We start from the raw sequence: 20600 nt of genomic DNA, 5'->3' as shown, positions 1-20600 counted from the left end.
TTTCACTGCAGCCCCCACAGGTGGAAGTTGGGGGGCACCTAGATGGCTCAGTCAGTTAAGCGTCCGACTCTTGATCTCAGTTCAGGTCTTGATCTCAGGGTCATGAGTTTAAGCCTGTGTTGGGCTTCATGCTGGGCGTGAAGCCTACTTAAATATATATATATATATATATATATATATATATATATATATATATCTCACATGTATAGCTCCAAGGTTCCACAAAGATGTTTTTGCTGGCCTACCTGTAATTTTCTCTACCAAAGATTTTTTATTTCTAGAAAATATAAAAATTAAAATCTGATGTACCCCCTGGTTAATCCAAATTGTAAAGCTTTAATATTACTTGAAAATATCATTCAGGATCAAGTATTCTTTGGGTTATAATCTAACTTTGCTCAGAAAATTTAACCTAGGCATGGATTGTTTTACTTTGAGGAGAAAACATATCTGTAAATAACGACGACTTTAAGTGTATCCACTTGCCCCTTCCCAGAGATCTCCAAAACCACTCTGGAGAAGTCAGGAGTAAATGAGCGTCCGTATCTAATAACCACACATCACCGTCTCCAACATCCCCACAGTTAAGGATGGAGATCATCATGAATATTTACACCTAGCAGGCTCCTTTGTGCACAACTCTCAGAGACGAATGGTATTTCCAGTAATAGTTTATTGATTTCCAAATGCACAGGGGCGCTGAGTCCAAACATCCTGGGATAGCGGTAAATCTCTCTTACAAAATAATTTACAGTATGAAAATGATATACTGAAACATTAACTCAAATGTGTAATTCCCTTGGAAGAGCGAGTGTTCCCTTGTTTAACGTGAAGGGTGGAAGGAGAAGGTAAGGAGGGAATGTGACTGTGCACAGGAAAACAGGCAGAGGACAACGGATTCGTTGCTTGTCCCCACCCATGCAGTATGGCCCGTCACTGTACAAACACTGGTCAGGTTTGATTCCTGTTAATATAAGTCCACTGTCCCCTCAAGGTCCTATCAACCCCAGCATGGGCTCTGTGGCATGTTTTGCACCTTTATACCCACAAGTGTCTCAATTTGTTTTCATTTTCCTGCCCCGGCACTCCTTGTGCTGCTTCTGGTGTGTGTTCAGTTCCAAATGCTACTCTTCCACCAGGCAGGCCCCCTGGGCCTGAGTCTGGGAATGGGCTGGGTGGGGGCTTCAGAGCACTGCTGGGTGTAGGCCATATTAATGAGATCTCGAGTCTCTTCTCTCTCTCTTAAGTCTGGGCTGTGTCATCCCTAAAGAGATTTGTGTTTTCAACGGAAGTCCAGATGGGCTAGGCACACAGCAAACATGCAACCGATTTTCTGATTACAAAGCATGTACTAAACAGCCATTATGTGTGTATGAAACTTCAGGTGTTGGCAAGAGAACACTTTCTAGGTGGGGGGAGGGGAGGACTTCCTATACCCTGCCACCAGCACAAGTCACAAACTCTGTAGCTGTGCCCTCAGTCCTGACTGGAGTGGGCAGACTCCTGGGTCCTCAAAATGGCTGGGCTATCGTTTCCCATATCGTTAGACATCTCAGAGCAGGGCTGGAGCCCACCTTGGCCCCGTGCTTTAGGAGCCGACAACCTCTGCCAAGGAGCTGTTCTTCTCGTGAGCACCTTGTAAGCAAGCTCCTGAGCTCCCACTATGTGGTGACACTTGTGATCGGGGCTGGCAGAAGCCTCCACGGTGGTGCTGTGGTACACAGGATCAGGAGGGGGCCGCCCCGGTCTCCCCTGAGTTCCTCCACTATGTGTGTGTGAGGGTCTATGTATGTACCCTTGTCATTTACACAAACATATGTACTCAGTGTGTGTGTGTGTGTGTGTGTGTGTGTGTGTGTGTGTGTGTACACATGTCCATAGCAGGTATCAGCAGGAAAGTCTAGATTCACCGAACTTTGAGTTAACACATCGTCAAAGAGCACAGGACAGGCTGGGCTAAAATAGGAAGACTGCCTTCTCTGTGGCAGTGCAGCAGCAGACATTTTCAAATAAACTTAGCAGAACCCTCTTCACTTGGACCATTTCTAAGAACTTCCCTACTCTTGAAGGCCTAGAAAAACTCTCATTTCTGGGGGATGGCGCCAAAAAGGAAAGGCTCCCCCAGCTCCTGGGGGCAGGCTCAAGTTAGCAATGTGGACTTCATGTATCTGCTACAGTGGCAGAATGAGGCTACCTCGATGCCATTTCTGAGCCCAAAGGATAGCCATGAAATGTAATTTTGGAAAAGAATCCATAAAGTGGGATGGTCGGACTGCAGTGGGGGGGGGGGGGTCTGAGGCCTCCTCCTCCCTCTGTATCGTCGATGTGCCACCGACCACCACAAAGTGAGGGAGAGCTGGGATCAAAATCTGGCTCCAATACTTCTAGCTGTGTAACTCAGGGCAACGGGGTCTTCCACTCCACATCCGTTTTATCAGCTGACAAACTGGGGCGAGGGCAGGGCCTGGCTCACAGCTGGTCCTCAATATAGGTCATTTCTCCCCCCACAGCTGAGACTCTAAGGACTTCTTAGAATCGCCCTGGATTCAATGATATCAAATCAAAGGACAAACCCACTCTCAGCCTCCAGAGAACCAAACTTTGGAAAGCAGCCAGGGATCGCTGTGGGGACCCAATTCGTTCTGGACACACTCATGACCTGCCTCCCTCGGTGACTTCTCCCCGGGGATTTCTGCAACACCCACCCCTCCCCCCACAGCCTGCAGTCGGTCAGCACACACTTTCGAGCACTCTAACTGTTACTGACCTGGCAGTAAGGCCTCATCCTGCTGGGGCTTGAGTCTGAGCAGCACGCTCTGGCTCCAGGGGGGGTGCTGGTGCCACTGGAGGAAGCATCCTCGTTCTTACATTGATAAATGCTGCTGGCAGGAACTCAGGAGCCTGGGCAGAAGCTGTTGCACCATGTTTAATGCTTCCCTGGTTAAAGTTTTATCAGGTGCTGAAGACAGCAGGAGCCCATCGAGCAAATCTGAAATCCTAAGTAAAAGCAAAAGTGCTTTCCTTGAGGATTACAGAGATATGATAACATACGGAGATAGGCTGGCATGTATTTTTATACTTCTGTTCGTATCTACCGCATACATGCTCGAGTTTCCCAGAAACTGACTTTAAGTAATAACATATAATCAGGTATGGAGGAGCCAATGGTCTGTCCATTGCTAAGATAAGGCTACTACTTGGGAGATTCAACAATAATTATTGGGGAAAGACGAACACAAGCATCCAAATCCTCAAGTGTTCTTAATCTGTTGGTTTTTAAACTCTTGTAAGAGTGGCCCCTGGTCCTTTTTGGGGAGTTCTGTTGGGTGAGGCTGGGGGTTGTCATTAGTGGTATGCCAAATTCTCCAGTCTTTGCAGGCAGATAGGGAAAGCACCAAAACTGTCTTAGCCATTTGTTGACTACCAGTTTGAGAGAAAAATATATATATATATGTTATTTTTTTTTAACTGCCCAAAGGACTCTTGGTCCCAACATCCTAACATATGTAGTGAGTCAGGGTAATCCTAACCCAGCAGCAGATATGCCCAGTAGCTTCCTGGCCTCAAAGAAATAGTTTCATAGCAAACACAGGATTGGACAATGACATAAATAGGCTTCCTACAGTAAGTATTGCTTCGGCCTCAAAACCGCCCCCCCCCCCCAAACCAGCTGGCCCTAAAGCTCTGTGATAGGTACACGTCACAGGCAGGCAGGAGGAGAGGGATTTCTCCAGGGCAGATGCCTTCAGCTCTGCTGCGGAGGCAACTAGAAGTCGAGGCCCTGAGTCAGCTGCGTGGATACAGTTCCGATTGTACTTCTCGGGAGTGAACACCAAAATACCGCTAAAGGCAGAGGACAGGGAACACATACACCCCACTCGTAAATAAGAATTCCCTGGGAAGTGTCCCATTTTATCTTAACTGCGTGTACGAACATTCTATTTCATAATTAACTGTTTCATCTAAAAGTAAGGGCATCCCCTAACTCCAAGCCATAAACTGATGTCTGAGAAAATGCAGGTTCTTTAGCTTGCGGGTTTGCACTCCCTAGAAATCATGGCTTACTTGGGAATAGAAAACCTGATGGTAAGGAAATGTGACTCGGGAGTGGGGAAGGGCTGGAAGTACAACCACGGTGTGCCTCTGCTCATGGTACTCGAGAGGGGAGAGCCTGGCTGCAGGAGAGGGTCCGAAGGCCGGTGGGTGGGGTGCCATGGGAAGAGGGGTTCCAGCTGGAGTGAAAGGTGGGTGCACCTGCTGGGAGACGGGGCTTGACTCAGCACACCAGAGCGATAAGAACTCTCCCTACACTGCATTTAAGCCAAATGAGGCCAAGGGGGTTGGGGCGAGGGCACCAAAAACCTACACTGAAAAATTCCCACTTTGCAATATACACTGCAGACTTCATGTTGTGACAAGACCCAGAAAACTGGCAGAATTCACCCAAATAACTCAGGCTCCATCAGATCCTTTAGTGACTATTTTGGAAACTCAGGCAATTTGAGTTCAGAAATACTGATTTCAACTTTTAATCAGATCTCTTTGGTCCTTTTTTTTTTTTTTAAAGTCATTTCCTTTCCACCTCTTCAATCATTTTTTTCATTTCCACAGCACTGAATTATGGATCTGAAGTGCTGGATAACCTCATATACTAAAAATATCTCTGTATTTCAAACTTTTAACTCTTTCTCCAACCCCATCTTCAGGCCACCCATCTTACTTCATGGAACCACATTTTCACAACTGTATAATGGGACTTTCAGAAACTATCTACAGAGCCCTACTTTGCCCCTCCCCCATTATTTCATGCTTCAGTATAAATAAAGTGGGGTTTTATTCGCAGGTAGGGAAAAAGTCCTGACTGCCCTTCAAGATTATTCCAGATCCTTCCAGATGAAGCGATGCTGTCTGGGTATACGATATTCCAAGGGCTGGCTTTCCTGAGTAAGTTCAAAGCAGCCATTGAGGGACTACCTGAAGGACGCTTCTTAATTAACTGCTCCTGGTTGATCACAGGGGCACTTTTCCTTGACCTACCATGACAAGAGAATGACAAGCACAGTCAGTGACAATAAAGTTGGTCATCCCTTGGACAGATGCGTGCCTGCTGTGGACCTGGGGATGGATCCGGTGGAAGGACGTTTGTTGCTGGGCAGCTTTCACAGAAATCAGAAGCTGTTACATACACGCCGTCACATACACACAGGGGGAGGGAGGAGTTTCCACTGGGGACAGCAAGCCTTCATGTGTCCTCGTCTTCACTGGCACCGCTGCAGAGGAAAGGAGAACCAGGTGAGTTACGGCCTCACAAGAAGGGGGGTAGCCTAGTCTACTGGCTGAGGGCACAGGCCCTGTTCTCAGACCCACCTGGACCCCAGTCCTCAGCTACCACCGTTGGGCCGTTGGCCATGGGAAAGTTAGTTAGCTTCTCTAAGTTCTGATTTCTTTGACTACAGGGATAACTTTGATGATAAACCCTGCTTTACTGGGTTATTGGAGAATTAAATAAATAAGATAATATATGTAAAGTACACGATGCCTGGTACACAGTAAGTGAATAGCTATGAAGGCGCAGGTGAAGGTCATAATATTTTTTAAGCTTACTTGACAAAAAGCTAGTAAAAATCAGCAGTTTGACTTCCCCTAAGCCTTAAATCCTCTATTGTTAGGAGAGAAAAACAAAGAGAAGCTCTGTCTCTGCACTGGCCAACAGCACTTCTCATTTGGAATCAAGCAAACGTGTCAAGTCCCGCCCCAGGACAGTCACAGGGCTCAAATGTCACCTCTTCAGGGAAGGAACTCACTCGATCTAAGTAGGATCCCCTGGTCATCCCCCCCTTTTATTTCTTTAATTGCCCTTATCACATCCTATGAATTGTCTGCTATTTACTCTCCACTCTACCTCTGACTGGAGCCTACAAGAGTAGCAACACTGTTTATTTTATTAGCACTATCTAATATTTTATTAGCAGTATCTAGCGTTGGTATTGTGCTAGGCACAGAGAAGTGCTCAAGAAATAGTTGTTGTCAAAAAGGGAGTGAGAAGTAAAAACAACAGGAAGGGAGGAAAGGAGGGAGCTGAAAGGAATACTTATTACTGCCCTGACCAGGGTGTCCTAAATGTCAGTGATATTTCAGGCGCCAAAAAAGTGAGCTATGAGTCCCAGAGGCATGGCTAGGACCTCGGGCGCCTGAGGTTCGAGCCTCCCTGGCTCGGTCCCAGAAGGGAACACTGTTGGTATAGGGACTGGGTAAGAAAAGGGCAGGGGCAGAAGTGAGCCCACTACGAAGGGCATAAAGAGCAAACTTGCCTGGTTTCTCCTCCTCTGCTCCTAGAGGCCACTGTCCTTAACATCAGACGAGTCAACTTGATCACGTGCCTACTGTGTGCCAGGGACCCTGAGCTAAGCGCTGCTCACGATGATCCCAGAACATAGGGACGGGTGGCGTTACCCCACTTTGCAGATGAAGAAAGTGAAGCTGAGAGGTAGAAAATCCTCAGTCACCAGTGAGGTCTGTGTCCTTAAAACTTAATGATTAGTATGGGCTGGATGAAATCTGAAGTAGTGAAGTGGAGGGGTGGGGGCTGCTTACAAGGGCAGAAAAAAATCTTCCTCCGGTAGAGATAGGAGCTGGAGAAAAGGGAAGGTCTGGGGTGCATCCACTCCCAGCTATGACCTAGAAATGTTTCATCTCGTGACAGATTATCTACGTCCATATAAAATCTGTGCTTTCTTGCATCCATTTGGGAGAAAGGAAAATATCCCAGGCAACAGACTTGTAGTGCTTCCGCTAAGAACAAAAACATTTCGAGACACAGAGCGTGAAATTAATGTAAGTGTACTCTAGGAGCCAAAAACTCAGCAACCTGCACTATCCAAAACTCTGCCTTATTTCTCCCCTTTTCCTGCCTGTGGTCCAATCACAGGATGAAGGGTGCACGCTAGGAAGGGCTGGACAGTGGACTGTCATTCAGGAGTAGTGTTTGGTGGCATCTGTCCCAAAGGGAACAAAGGGTCTTTTACGAAAGTGTCTCACCAGAATCGAGGCACGGCTGGAACTGGCGCCATAGTCTCCCCTTTGGTACTATATCCAAAGCAAGCTCTTATTGTTCTCTTGTCAACTTTCCTTCAAATATGAGAGGCCTGGCAGGCTGACTGTGCCCTTTCCTTAAGCTGCATTTCACTCTTTAGCATTCTTAACTTGAGATGCATAGTTTAAAGGGTTCATGAACCTACTTAAATTGTACATCAAATTTTGTCTGTGTGTTCCTTTGTTTCAGAAAGGCCATAATTTTCATCATATTCACAAAAAGGTCAACAACCCTTCCTCCCAAACTGAGTATAATAAAATTAAAAGTAAATTGAGTGCTTTTCTAGTTGCTAGGTTCTTTATTCCAAGACTTGCAGGGTTGGCTCGGGGAAAGGATCAGACGCCCTGACTGACAGAATCTTTTCTCATGACCCTAAAAGAGATCTATTCTGGAGTCTGAAAGATATAGTTCATCTCCTAGTTTAGAAGCATGAGACCTTAGATTCTGGCATATCACTGATTCTTTCATTTGCTAAATCCTTATTGACTGTCTACTATGTGTTAGGCATGATGCTAGGCACAACAATGAATGATGGACACAGTAGCTGTCCTCATAGACTTTACAGCCTTGCAGATGAGGGGCGGGGGGAGAGGAGGGAGAGGGGAAGGAGAGAAATGTGGGGAAGGGAGAGAGAGAGAGAAATTTTGTATCTTCAAATACAGCATATTTATTTTCACAATTAACAAACAAGCTCTTTTTCACAATAATGAAGAAGAAAAAGGATCTGAGGTGAATCGGTAACACAGAACTTTGCTCACTTTGTGTGTGGTCTCTTCTGGAAAGTTACACAATCCAATTAGTATGAGATAGCATCTCCGGAACGCTTCTTCCGTATATAAGCTGGTATATATAACGCTTCTTCCGTATATAAGCTGGTATGTGTTCATAAGACTTTATCTCAAACAGTCTATGAAAGTCTTTACTCTCTCCTAGGGAAGTAACACAGCCTTCTACCTCAGCCACTTAACATCTTCCTCTTGAAACATCTGCTGATCACATTTAGATTTAGATTTATAATTGGATTGGTACTCGGATGTTACGGAAATTCCTCCTATTGTCCGCGTTGTTATTGATGTCATTGTTGTTGTTTTGAGAATGAACTAAGGGTGTTAGAAAGACAGCCCGTTCACGTGAACTACTCCAGAATAGTTAAATAAAATAAATAAAATACTTAATTAAAAAAAAAAAAAGGAAAGACAGCCCACTCTATCGTAGGTATTGACCAATGAGAGAGGCAGCATTATAGGACTTTGAAGTCACCAAGACTGAACTAGGTTCAAATCTCTGCTCTGACACTAATGAGCTGTGGGCTTGGGTGAGTTACTCAACCTCTCCGAGTCTGTTTTCCTCATGGTATTTCTATCTAATCTTACAGGTTTATTGTGAAAGTTCTATGTATTTCATGTAATATAAATGATTAAAAACGTGGGCTCCTTTCTTCAACCTACCTGCCTTCTGTCCCTGAATCAATACCTCCCGCCTCCTCCTAACTCCTTCAATGTTCCTGGTCCTGGCATCTGAAACACTACACTCCGGAGCAAATGTGTCCCTATCCGCAAATGCCCTTACGTTTCTGGAGAGCAACAGTGCCTTTCTTTGCTTGTTTGAGGAGTTTTGTTTTTATTTTAATGACAGCTTCAGACCTGACGAAATACAGGTACTGAATAGAAAGAAAGGCTGAGTTCTGTGGTTCTGACCCTTCCAGCTGACAGGTCTCTGCCAAACAGGAGTGAAGACAAATACCGAGTGAAGCTTAGTTCACTGGCTGCAGTCACAGACTGACGTAGTTGGAGAATGCTGTTGTAGCTAAAAGCAGGGGTTTTAAACTGGGGCACACATATCCTTGTGGTACATAATGATCCTCCAGGGGGTATGAAGGCATGTGTGATTTTTAAGGAACTACAGGTCTAGATCCTTAACTTCCATGTGTACTCTTTCTTAAAACTCACTTGTTGGGGCGCCTGGGTGGCTCAGTCGGTTGAGCGTCCGACTTCAGCTCAGGTCACGATCTCGCGGTTCGTGGGTTTGAGCCCTGCGTTGGGCTCTGTGCTGACAGCTCAGAGCCTGGAGCCTGCTTCGGATTCTGTGTCTCCCTCTCTCTCTGCCCCTCCCCTGCTCATGCTCTGTCTCTCTCTGTCTCAAAAATAAATAAAAACATTAAAAAAAATTTTTTTAAACCCAACAAGCCTCACTTGTCGAAGAACGTGCCCATGGTCTCTTAAGTCCCCACTGTAGGCCACTCCCGCCTGCACAATCACCGTCCTGCCCTTCAGAAAATAAATGCACGCCTCTCACCCTCCTGACTCTTACCAGGGGACAATTTTCAAATTCCTTGCCTCTAAGAGAGTCCTAGGAGAGCAAGGCAAGACACAATCAAGGACACAATCCTTCATTTTGCCCAGGCGACAAACTCTTGGCCGTTGTGTGCTCCTGTCTGTCCACAGACCTAAGGGTTCACATTCAGAAGTCAGATGCTTGTCACGATGTATGTACTGCTATTTGAATTTAAAAAAGGTAATCCGACTTGGATCTGACAGAAAGCAAGACTGATCTGGCTGGACGGTTTGACCACAAAGACCTCTGCCAGTTAGATTATGTAGCGAATCTTGCCCATCAACTTCATAGGCAGTGCCAGAGCTTTGCCAAAAACATGGGCAAGGCTCATCCCATGTCACATGTCAGATATCACACCCTTTGAACTATCTATACTTGATATGTAATTTCAGGAGTTAACTTTAAACTGGACAAGGAGGCATGTAAGTTTTCTTTTTTGAGAGAGAGAGAGAAAGAGAGAGGGAGACAGCACAAGTGGGGGAGGGGGCAGAGAGAGAAAGAGAAAAAGAATGAGTGGGGGAGGGGCAGAGAGAGCGAGTGAATCCTCAGCAGACTCCACACTCAGCTCAGAGCCCAACACGGGGCTTGAGCTCACCACCCTGGGGGCATGACCTGAGCCAAAATCAAGGGTTGGACGCTTCACCGACTGAGCCAACCAGGCGCCCTGGCACCTAATTTTTTCTAAATAATTTTAGCAGGTAGGAGACAAAGTTTCGCTAAGGAACCGAGAGCCCCTAAATCCGGACTGGGAGAGTGGCATGCCATCTGACACACCCCTGGCCGGGGAGCCAGGGTCACAGCGGGTTAGGGCTGGGATGGGACTAGGGAGCCCCAGCCAGCAGAAGGCCGTGCCCCCTCGGTCAGCCAGGCACGCTGTGGAGGAGGGATTGCGTGAAATCGAGGGATCTGTCAGGGGTACAACACAGCCCCCGGCACACGCAGCCCCTGAGCACCTGCTGACAAGAGTGGCGATTCTTCAGGCAGTCCACGCGGATAGGAGCTCAGCCTCTCCACTCGTGTCTCCGGAGATGGCAGCTTATGAGAGGACGTTAATAAATGAGGTGTGCGGCACTCTGACCTCGCGAGTTTAATAGCTTCTTTTCCTGAGAATATAATACAACTTAATTTGATTTGGCATCGCTCCTATCTGCTGAGTCCTTGGCTATTTATTAATTCATTATTGCCGTAAAAGGATTATTCAACTCGAGAGGATAGAGAAATTAAGAGGTATCAACAAGGGAGGAAGGTTAGATTTGAGAAGATAGATTTAGTAGTCTCCGAGAGTGAAGCCACACAGGCATCGTCACGGAGCTCACCGGCAGCCTCCATTAGCCACCTGAGGCTGTGGCTGCCCAGTTCCAGTAGGCGTGTGGCCGGTCTGGCTTCGGGGGTGGACCGCACGCCCAGATCCAGGAACACTCCTCCACCAGACAGAGCAGGACAGCCACATCTGTGCCCCTTGTCACCTGCCCTAGCCTGCCAGTGAGCAGGGGTCACCGTGCTGTAAAGAATTAGAACTTCGGTTTTTAGCCGCTGCCTATGGAAACTAACTGAGGTATGAATATAACAGGAAGTGAAATGTCCTCAGTTTATCCCGGGTTAACTGAGAAAAACACGAGAGGACTCCAAAGTTTTAGTCCTGGCTTTGCTGGGGGACTCTGGGCAATCAGGATGCATCACGTTCTAAGTGAAATTTAGGAAAATTCCAAACCGGACAAAAGCCAAGCTCCTTTCTGACACACAGGCTCGCTGAGCTAATTAACTGGCTCTCATTTATACTGTTTTCTCTCTTGCTTCCTGTGTACGTCCCTCTCCCTGTCCCTCTCCAGCTCAATCTGAAGGCTGGCCCAAATGTTCCAGGTTCCTTCACCTCTTTCTCTGGCGGGGTCCAAACAGCAGGTTGTTGAATAGCACTGCTTGATTAGGACCCACTACAGAGAGCCAAGAACTAAAGCCTGGTGGGAGCAAAAGCCCTCTGACTTGTCAGTTCATCACGGCTCTTAAAAAAGTCTCAGGTGGCTCCAGCCTTGCTGCATCTTCCTTCTCAAATCACAGGAAAGACGGGGAAAAGGATCCTTCTCCCCAGATCGCATTCTACTTTATCCCACGAACCTTCTCTTCAATAATAACCATTATTCACAGAGGGCCGACTTAATGGTCCATGCGCTGTGCTAAGCAATTTATACACACAATCTCACTAAACCCTAATAGTAGCTTTTGGATGGGTATTATGATCTTCATTCTACAGATGAGAAAATGGAGGCCAAGCAAAGGTACGTAACTTCCTCAGGGTAAACTCAGTTGGTAAATGGTGGATCTAGATTATGCAGTCTCCAGAACCCTGAGATAGGCAACTGGGCTTGGGTAAGAGGTGTGACATAGGCCTGTATCTTTTGACACCCTGTTATGCAGTCAGTAAGTGACAGCCATGAAGTCTTCTGAGGCTTAATTTTTTTCCCCTGAAAATTGGGATGATACCTACTTCCAAGGGTTGTTGTAATACGATGGAAGGTACACGCAAATTCTTTTTAGGATGAGACAGTGCCAGGTAAGGGGAGGATTACTACAGGAGGAGAAGGCAACAGACACTGGGTTTGCATCTCAGCCCTCCAGCTGCCTCTGCCTTTACAGACCAGTGTGGGGGCCTCCGAGAGAGGCTTGGGTCTCCAGCCTGGCCTCAGGTCCACCCTCTGACCACAGTGCCAGCTTTGATCTCCCTGCACCCTGCAACCTGTGTGCTGTTTTTACAGGTGGCTACCCTTCTTGCACTCCACAGGGGCTACGTGGGTGGTGGCCTGTTTCTATGGGAGCCGGGGGGGGGGGGGCAGGGGGCAGTTCCAGCAGGTCTGTTCAGGTGGTGCATGTCTGTAGGGAGACACTCACTAGCCTGCCAATGCCCCATCTACTCTCAGAACTCCCTTCTTTTTTTTTTTTTTTTTAACGTTTTATTTATTTTTGAGACAGGGAGAGACAGAACATGAACAGGGGAGGGTCAGAGAGAGGGAGACACAGAATCTGAAACAGACTCCAGGCTCTGAGCTGTCAGCACAGAGCCCGACGCGGGGCTGGAACTCACGAACCATGAGATCACGACCTGAACGGAAGTCGGCCGCTTAACCGACTGAGCCACCCAGGCGCCCCTCAGAACTCCCTTCTTAGGATGGAGTCTCCTGTTGCTGCGGCTGGATTTATAAAGGAATCATTTCCAGCCTTCTTTTTTTTTTTTTAATTCAGAAAGTAACATTTTACTTTTTGCTGATCTGTACTTTCTGTAACAAATACTGCTTCCATGAAAAGAAAGAAAAATCCATAGCATTATGCATCAGTGATAATTACCTTTAACACACTGAAAGATATTTATCTTTACCCCTTCATGCATACATAAAAATACATGCTTCACAGGCTCTTTCAGAATCTGCTTTTTCCACTCAACTAGCAATCATAAATACCTTTTCTTATCAAGAAAATATATATCTAGGGGCGCCTGAGTGGCTCAGTTAAGTGGCTGGCTCTTGGTTTCGGCTCAGGTCATGATCTCACCATTCTTAAGGTCAAGCCCTGTGTGGGCGCTGCCCTGTCAGCACAAAGCCTGCATGGGATTCTCTCTCTCTCTCTCTCTCTCTCTCTCTCTCTCTCTCTCTCAAAATAAGTAAATAAACTTAAAAAAGAAAGGAAATACGTGTCTATAAGATTGTGATCCAAGACTGAATTGTATGGATTTACTGTACCTGGACATTTAAATTATTTCTAATCCTCACTTGTTATCCCACACCTCTGTGACACATATCTATGTGGATGAATCTGCAGGTTCATCCTTAATTATTTCCAAAAGGAGAAGGAAGGGAAACACCTGGGTCACAGGGCATGTTTTTAAAATAAACTTTATTTTTTATAGCAGCCTTAGATTTACAGAAAAATTACAAAGATAGTCCCAAGGGTTCCAACATGTAGTTTTTTCTATTATTAACATCTTACATCAGCAAAGTGTGTTTTTTACAATGAACCAATATTGGCACACTAGCACTAAATGAAGTCTGTATTTTATTCAGATTTCCTTGGTTTTTCTCTGATGTTCTTGTGCTGTTCCAGATTTTACCCAAGTACCACATTTCATTTGGTCATCATGTCTCCTTAGTCTCCTCTTGGATGTGACAGTGTCTCAACTTTCTTATCTTTGACAATACTGGCAGTTTCGAGGAGTACTGGCCAGGTATTTTGTAGACTGTCCCTTGGCTGGGATTTGTCTGATCTTTTTGTCATGATTAAGCCATGGTTATGGGCCTTTGAGAACTATAGAGACGCCCTGTTATTCTCATCACATATCCAGGTCGCCAGCAATAGGACTTAGCACTGCTGATGCTGACCTTGATTGCTTGGCCCAGGCTGTGCTTGTTAAGGTTTTTCACCGGAAAGCTACTCTTTCCCTACTTCCCATACTGTACATTCTGGAAGGAAGTCACTATGAGCAAACCACACCTACGGAGTAAGGAGTTGTTTTCTCCCTCAATCAGGGCAGAGTGTCTGCACACATTATTGTAAATTCTTCTGAACATGAGATTTGTCTCTTCTTTATTTATTTATTCAATAGTTTCTATCAGTATGGACTCATGGATATTTAGTTTTACACTTTGGATTATAAACCAATAAATACTATTCTGTTTATTATTGGTCAAATTGTTCAGCTCTGGCCTTTGGGAGCTCTTTTCATCAGCTCCTATGGCCCCTGACATGCCCTCATCAGTGAGGGGTTTGCTGGGGGTTTGTTTTGAGCACTTCCTTAATTTCTGGCACTACAAAATGCTCCAGGCTCATGATGTGTATTTCCTTCCCCAGTCCTAGAATCAGGTATTTCTCCAACAAGCAAAGGAGATGTACTTTTAAAGGCATTTGATATACGACTGTTACACTGTCCTTCAGAAATCATCAGAGGCTTGGGGCGCCTGGGTGGCGCAGTCGGTTAAGCGTCCGACTTCAGCCAGGTCACGATCTCGCGGTCTGCGAGTTCGAGCCCCGCGTCAGGCTCTGGGCTGATGGCTCAGAGCCTGGAGCCTGTTTCTGATTCTGTGTCTCCCTCTCTCTCTGCCCCTCCCCCGTTCATGCTCTGTCTCTCTCTGTCCCAAAAATAAATAAACGTTGAAAAAAAAAAAAAAATTTTAGAAATCATCAGAGGCTGAGTTACAATCATTACTCAAATAGGTATGAGAGTGTCCCTTTCCCTACACTCTTGCCAACACTGGGCAGTTGCAAAGTGTCTGAGAATGGGGGTGTGTGTGCACACAGCGTACATGAGTGTGTGTGTGTGTATCTCCTCTCTGAAATGGCTTCCATGTTATTATTCAGTTTCCCATTGAACTTCAAGAGGAAAATGCCATGGGGGCATTTCTCTGTCTTTCTGTGGGCCTCCCCCAGCCTCCCTTTCTTCTCCCAGCACAACTGGATGTCACATAACTGATGACCTCCAGTGGTGGGGACTGGAAGGGAACCTTTCCTAAACCCCTATTAGGAGCCAGGCAACTCTAGAGGGTGGGGTGGCTGGAGAAAATAGCCCAAGGGCTTACCTTCCCTGCTCCCTGCACCTTCAGGAAATCCCCCTGACCCCGTTTTCTCATCTTTTCTTGCAAGTGAATAATGGAAACCAAATCTCACTCAAGCAGCTTCCTTTCACAGAAATCTTAAACATAAGATTTCATAAAACGCTGGACTTCAAATTTCCTGTTGCCTCAGCTGCTGTATCTTACAAGTTACCAAAGGGAGAGGGAGAAAGGATCAATAAATAAATACATACTTGACACTAATCTCTAATCTCTGTATGAATTGTGGGCTTTTTTTTTTTTAAGTATTCCAGATTAGTTCTCAGTAGTCTTGAGTCCCACGGTGACCCTGAATTGAGGTCCGGAAGTTGAAAACTGGAAGCAAACCAATTCTCAAGACCCACTGTGGCTTCTTATATCACAGAGGGTTATAAATGTGGATTTAAGGGAAGAAGCACCTAGATTTGAGTCACAGCTTTGCCATTTACTAGCTGTGGGATCGTGAGCTCAGTGTTCCTACCTGGAAATGGAGAACAATTTAGTGCCCTCCTGGAAGAGTTGCAGGGAAGATTAAGCGGAGATGAGCATATACAGAGTGCTTGGCGTGGCATGGTACCTGGCACACAGAAAGTGCTCAAAACGTTTCATAGCTCTAGATGAAGAAATCAAGCCTAAGAGAGGCTGATGCTCATACAGTGAGTTGATGGCGGTGAGATGAACTGGAAATCAACATTTCTGGTTCCTGAATACACTGTCAAACTTGCAGGCCCCATTTTCTCTAAGAATGCCACTTATTAACAAAGAGAAGAGCCAACATGGACGTCACACATGTGCTGTAGGCGTCATGCCATCATTTGAATGGGTTCAAGATTCCTTCCCACCCGGGCCTGTTCCCTTGGTGTCTGGTAACTGGCCATTTGTCAATGATGGCAGCAAACAGCTAGAGCCTATTAAGTGCATCATATGTGCTGACCGTTGTGCTCAGAACATTAGAAGCACCCTCTCCTTATCCCATCGAGTCCACCAGCAAGTTCTGCTGACTCACACTGCAGAATCCATCCCATGCTGGTTCCCTCTTCTTCTCCACGGCCACCACCATCTCTTGCTTGACCTACTGCCCTTGCCTTCTGACTGGTCCTCCTACTTCTACCCTTACTCCACTACTGCTTAGTTTTCAAGCTGCATTCAGAGTAATACTTCTCAATGTGCAACAGATTATGGCGCTGCCGCACTCAAAACTCCTTTAATGGCCTCCCATAGCCTTAGAAGAAAGCTCATCGTTCCCAAATCCCTGCACGATTTGGCCTCTGCCTCCCTCTCTAACCCGTTTCAAGCCACCTGCTGGCCACACTGGCTTTGCCTGCTCCTGCATGAAGGCTTTGGCATTGCTCTTTGATTCCCTAAGTTCTTCCCCTCATGGCTTGGAGTGACTGGCTCCTTAACATTCAGGTCTTAGCTTCAATGTCACCTTCTCAGAGGCTTCCCCTGACCAAGCAGTCTAGAGCAGCCACCCCAGTCCTACACAATTACGTCAGACTGTTGTATTGTCTCCACAGCGCCTGTCACTACCTAAAGCTACTCTGAGATGCTAAAGGTCCTTAAGTATTTTGTTCCCTGCTGTATCACCAGTACCGGATAATGTGCCTGACACCAGGGAAACCTCACCGAATATTTTTTGAATGAATGACCCAGTGAATTATCAAAATAACTCCTTGAGGTATTATTGTTCTAGAAACCTTCCAAGCCTTCCCAGGTTAACTGCGGGCAGCTTGCCAGTCTCAGAGATACTTCCCAGGAATCTCAGGGACAGCTGATTTCTACAGGTGAGCCCAAGCTCTATCTCTTTTCTGTCACTGCAATCACCGGGTACACAGAACCACAAGGGGGTGGGGGGAGGCACCAGGTGTGGCTGAGAATGCTGTATCAGACATGGTTACTCTTACAAATGACTAAGCCTTACTGGTAAAGGATGGGTGTGTCCAAGGAATGCTGTGTCACTGAGGGCAAAGCAGAAGCAAGCTCAAGTCCAGTCCTCCCCAAGCAAGGAAATCTGAAGAGCCAATTCCTCCGCGTGAGGAAATGTTCTCATGTGGCCTCCTCATAAAACAGCTGCATGTTTGGCAACTTCCAGCCCTCCACAATCCAGCTGTGAGCTGTGCTCAAGGCAGGTCTGGGTTCTCAACTTTAGCTATCCTCCCTTCCCCTAATGGTGTGCAGAGGGAGAGAGTCAAGCAGGCCAAGGTGGAAGTAAAGGGGGCCTTATTCGTGGTTCTCCTCCCTCCCTCTGTAGAAAACACCAGCTGAGGCACGGGTCCAGAAGTGGGAGAGCAGGGTTAGCCACTGTGATGGTAGGGACGGTGGGAAAAGCACACAGCTAAGAACCGGAGACAGGGCTTCAAGGCCCCCGTCCACACACATCAGCATGAGACCGTGGGTGGGAGGCCTCTTTAAACCGACGTCTCCACATCTGTGAAATGAAGATAGTGACACATGTAAGGACTCACTAAGTGGAGGCCATCGTTATTATCTGCTGGGCACTGAACTAATCCCTCTCCAACATGTTCACATTCAGTGTTTGTAGCAAGAATCCTAACAGCACCAGCAGTCCATTTTACAGATGAAGAAACACGAGGAAGAGAGAAACGAAGTGACATCCCCAAGTCCCACAGGTAGGCGGAGTTGGAACTGTGACCAAGGCTGGGCAGGGGACTCGGTGATGGGTGACAGCGGCACAGGAGGGTGCACGTGAAGTCAGCCTGGCTGCGTTCCTCGCTCCCAGTGGCGCGGGCGGTGAGCTCTGCTGACCGCTGAAGATCTGTCCAAGGTCTTGGAGACTGACACTCCAGTTTGGACATCAAAGACCAGAAACCTTCCTCCCTGCTGTAAGGCATCCCGACAGTCTCTCCGCCTGTGACCTCCCTGTAGGACCCTGGCTGCAAGTTCGCTATTTCCCTCAGATGCTCACCTTCGTTCTTGTGGGCTCCAGCCAACAGTCGTGCCAAAGGGTCCGCCACCAAGACACCGTCCCGGGGACTTAGGGCAGGATGTCTCTGGGTCAGACACTGGTTTCAGTTTCAATCCTGTCTGTCCTGAGGTGAGAGGCATCCACCTCTCACCCTTTTAATTAGGATGCTCCTTTCAAGGTTTCAGCCGATTTCTGCTCTACCCCCTAGAGGAGAACATCTGAGTTAAGTTGGGCTGACACCCCCTTATCTGCCTGCAGGGAGCCAGCGATGAAGGTGGTCTGACAGACCCCTGCTTCTCCCCCACAGCCTCCAGGGGTTCAGGGATTCAGCACAGCCCTCATGCGGTTGTGTTATAAATGTGTCTTTGCCACTTGGGCTCCTGGGAGGCTGAATCTGTTTCTCATTCGCCATTTTATCCCCGGTGTTTAGCAACATGCCTGGCACTTAGGAGGCATCGGACGGCTGGCACACAGCACCTCACACAACCTGCACTGGCCTAGGAGAAAGGATTTAGCAGGTAAAGTGGAAGATGGGGAAGAATGGCCTTCAAGGCAGTAACTGTATCCAACAGAAAAGCAGACTTTCTCCTAGGAACATGAAGATCTGTCTCCTTGGAAAATGCCTAACGAGGGTGGTATCATCTGTGAGGCTCATCCACTTTGGAATAAAACCAGGATTCCCAACCAAGCCCTTCTAAGCTGGGTGACTTTGGCAAAGCTATCTGATAGCCTCTCTAAGCCTCAATCTGCTTATCTGTGACACGGGGCGTCTTCATTCACTCCTTTGCTCTTTCAGCGAACAAACGCTCCCCGAGCGCCCACGATGTATTAGGCACTGTACTATTGCTGGCGTTGCAGCAGTGAGCACGACCGACAAGGTCCCCATTCTCATGGAACTTCCTGTCTGGTGAAGGAGACAACTGAGAAACAAGGAAACAGATTGTTTCAGATAGAGGAAAGTATTGTGAAGAAGGTAAGCAGGACGCTGGGGCAGAGAATGACGGGCGCGTGGGTGCCGGAGGGCAGCTCAAGAAGGGGAAATACCAGGATCTCCCTCCTAGAGTTGCCAGGAGTGTTAAATGAGGTCATAGGTAGGGCGTTTAATGTACTTACTGACAAGTAACGAGCACTCAACCGCCTTCAACAGTTTTCATAGTACTCCTATCCCAAAGCCAACTGCTTCTATTTCATCTCACGGCGGCTGAGCCCCTACTGCCTGCCAGTGATGGAAAAACAGGGGGTTCGGCTGGAGCTCACGGACTGGCAAAGAATGCAGCCTATGCGCTATGAGACAAGGAAGAGATGGTAAATTCTGCTCACAGAGACCGAAAAGACCGCCACTCAGTGCTGACAGATGGACTGGTAGTTTCCAGGAAGCCTTCGGGGCCAGAAGGAGGGCACGCCAGGTGGAGGGAACAGCCTGAACAAACTCCTGAAGATGTGGAGCAGCTCGGCATGTCCAGGGAGCTGTGGGAGGTTCCCAGCGGTTGGAGATAACGTGTGAGAGGGTGCATGAGGGAAAGAGCATCTCAGCAGCAGCTCCTAACACTTATCTTCATGGTCATGAACAAAGCGTCTCTCAAGAAGATGGGAGGGATGTGGGTGGGGAAAAGCAGGAGACGAGAAGGGGGTCAGGGCTCCACATGGCGTCTGCCACACGGCCAGCACTCCACAACGTGAACCGGGACTATGTTTAGAATATTCAGCCTGGGTTCCGTGTGACACTCTCCAAGGCAGCGCAAGCAGAATTTTAGGGGAAAAAAACACCTAGCAGTAACTCAATATAAAGCCTGCATGGGGGCCAGGCAGGCATCAAGCTGCTCACATGTGATTATGCACCATTAGAGCAAGTCCAAGACTCCCCTTGGATGGACACTACAGTTGCCAATGTATGATGCTGGGGGTCTGGAGTGAACAGACGCTTGCTCCCAAGCAGAGCCCACGACTCCCTCTTTGCCAAAGCCAGACTCACTTGTCCAGGAGTCGAAGGCCTATGCCAGGGACAGTGAGAGGGCTCTGAAATAGGGAAACAGTAAACTACAAGGCGGTGTCTTCTGCCTAATTAACAACTCAGGCATCTCCGGCCAGCTTATATTCTCTGAAATGAGCATAACTAAGAAGAGGTTTAGAAAAAGGAACCCTTCAGACGGAGGCCTGGCTCCCTGCCTCTTTATTACTCTGTCCTATCCCTGCCCTTGCCGTAAACACTCTTGCTAGGAGTCCCCCCGCCCCCCAGGAAGTGGAGAAGGTAAGAAAGCTATCCCTACCCCAATGTTCCAAAAGCTCACGGTACAGCCAAGATCTGGACCGTAGGAATCTGCTCCACTGATGCAGACAGAGAGCGAAGGAGAACATCCCATCCAATTTACGTTCAGCGAATCCTGCAAGAGGCTCTCCCCAGGTTCCACGTCAGTGCCGTCAGATGAGAGAGGGCACCAGTCTGGCCAGGAGAGAGGAAGATGACCCAACGCGCACGGACACACCACACCGGAGAGCCAGACCAAAGAGAGAAAAGAGGAACGAGTGCTGCAGGTCTCCGCTCTTTGCATGCCATCACCCGCTCTCAAGGCCGAACAAAGCCCACTGCTCTGAGTCAAAGGGCTGCCCTAGCACCGGGGAAAGTCACAGGTACCCAACATGACATCATGGAAAAGGCAGCTACGGCCCCTGTCATGTT

At 47.5% G+C, this 20600-nt stretch overlaps 1 protein-coding gene across 1 annotated transcript in view; it reads right to left on the bottom strand.

Moving 5' to 3' along the window:
* Positions 1 to 655: 655 nt before the first annotated feature.
* The window catches only part of TRIM44 (tripartite motif containing 44), a 110618-nt gene continuing 90673 nt past the window's right edge, over positions 656 to 20600 (bottom strand). Inside the window, exon 5 of the mRNA XM_047877551.1 lies at positions 656 to 5270. Coding sequence (XP_047733507.1) covers positions 5243 to 5270 — 28 coding nt within the window. The 3' untranslated portion in view covers positions 656 to 5242. The remainder of the gene's footprint in view (positions 5271 to 20600) is intronic.

Source organism: Prionailurus viverrinus, chromosome D1, assembly GCF_022837055.1.
Source record: "Prionailurus viverrinus isolate Anna chromosome D1, UM_Priviv_1.0, whole genome shotgun sequence".
In the NCBI taxonomy this organism is placed as follows: domain Eukaryota; kingdom Metazoa; phylum Chordata; class Mammalia; order Carnivora; family Felidae; genus Prionailurus; species Prionailurus viverrinus.
The sequence above is the reverse complement of the archived record's forward strand: the minus strand, read 5'-3'. Positions and strand labels throughout refer to the sequence as shown.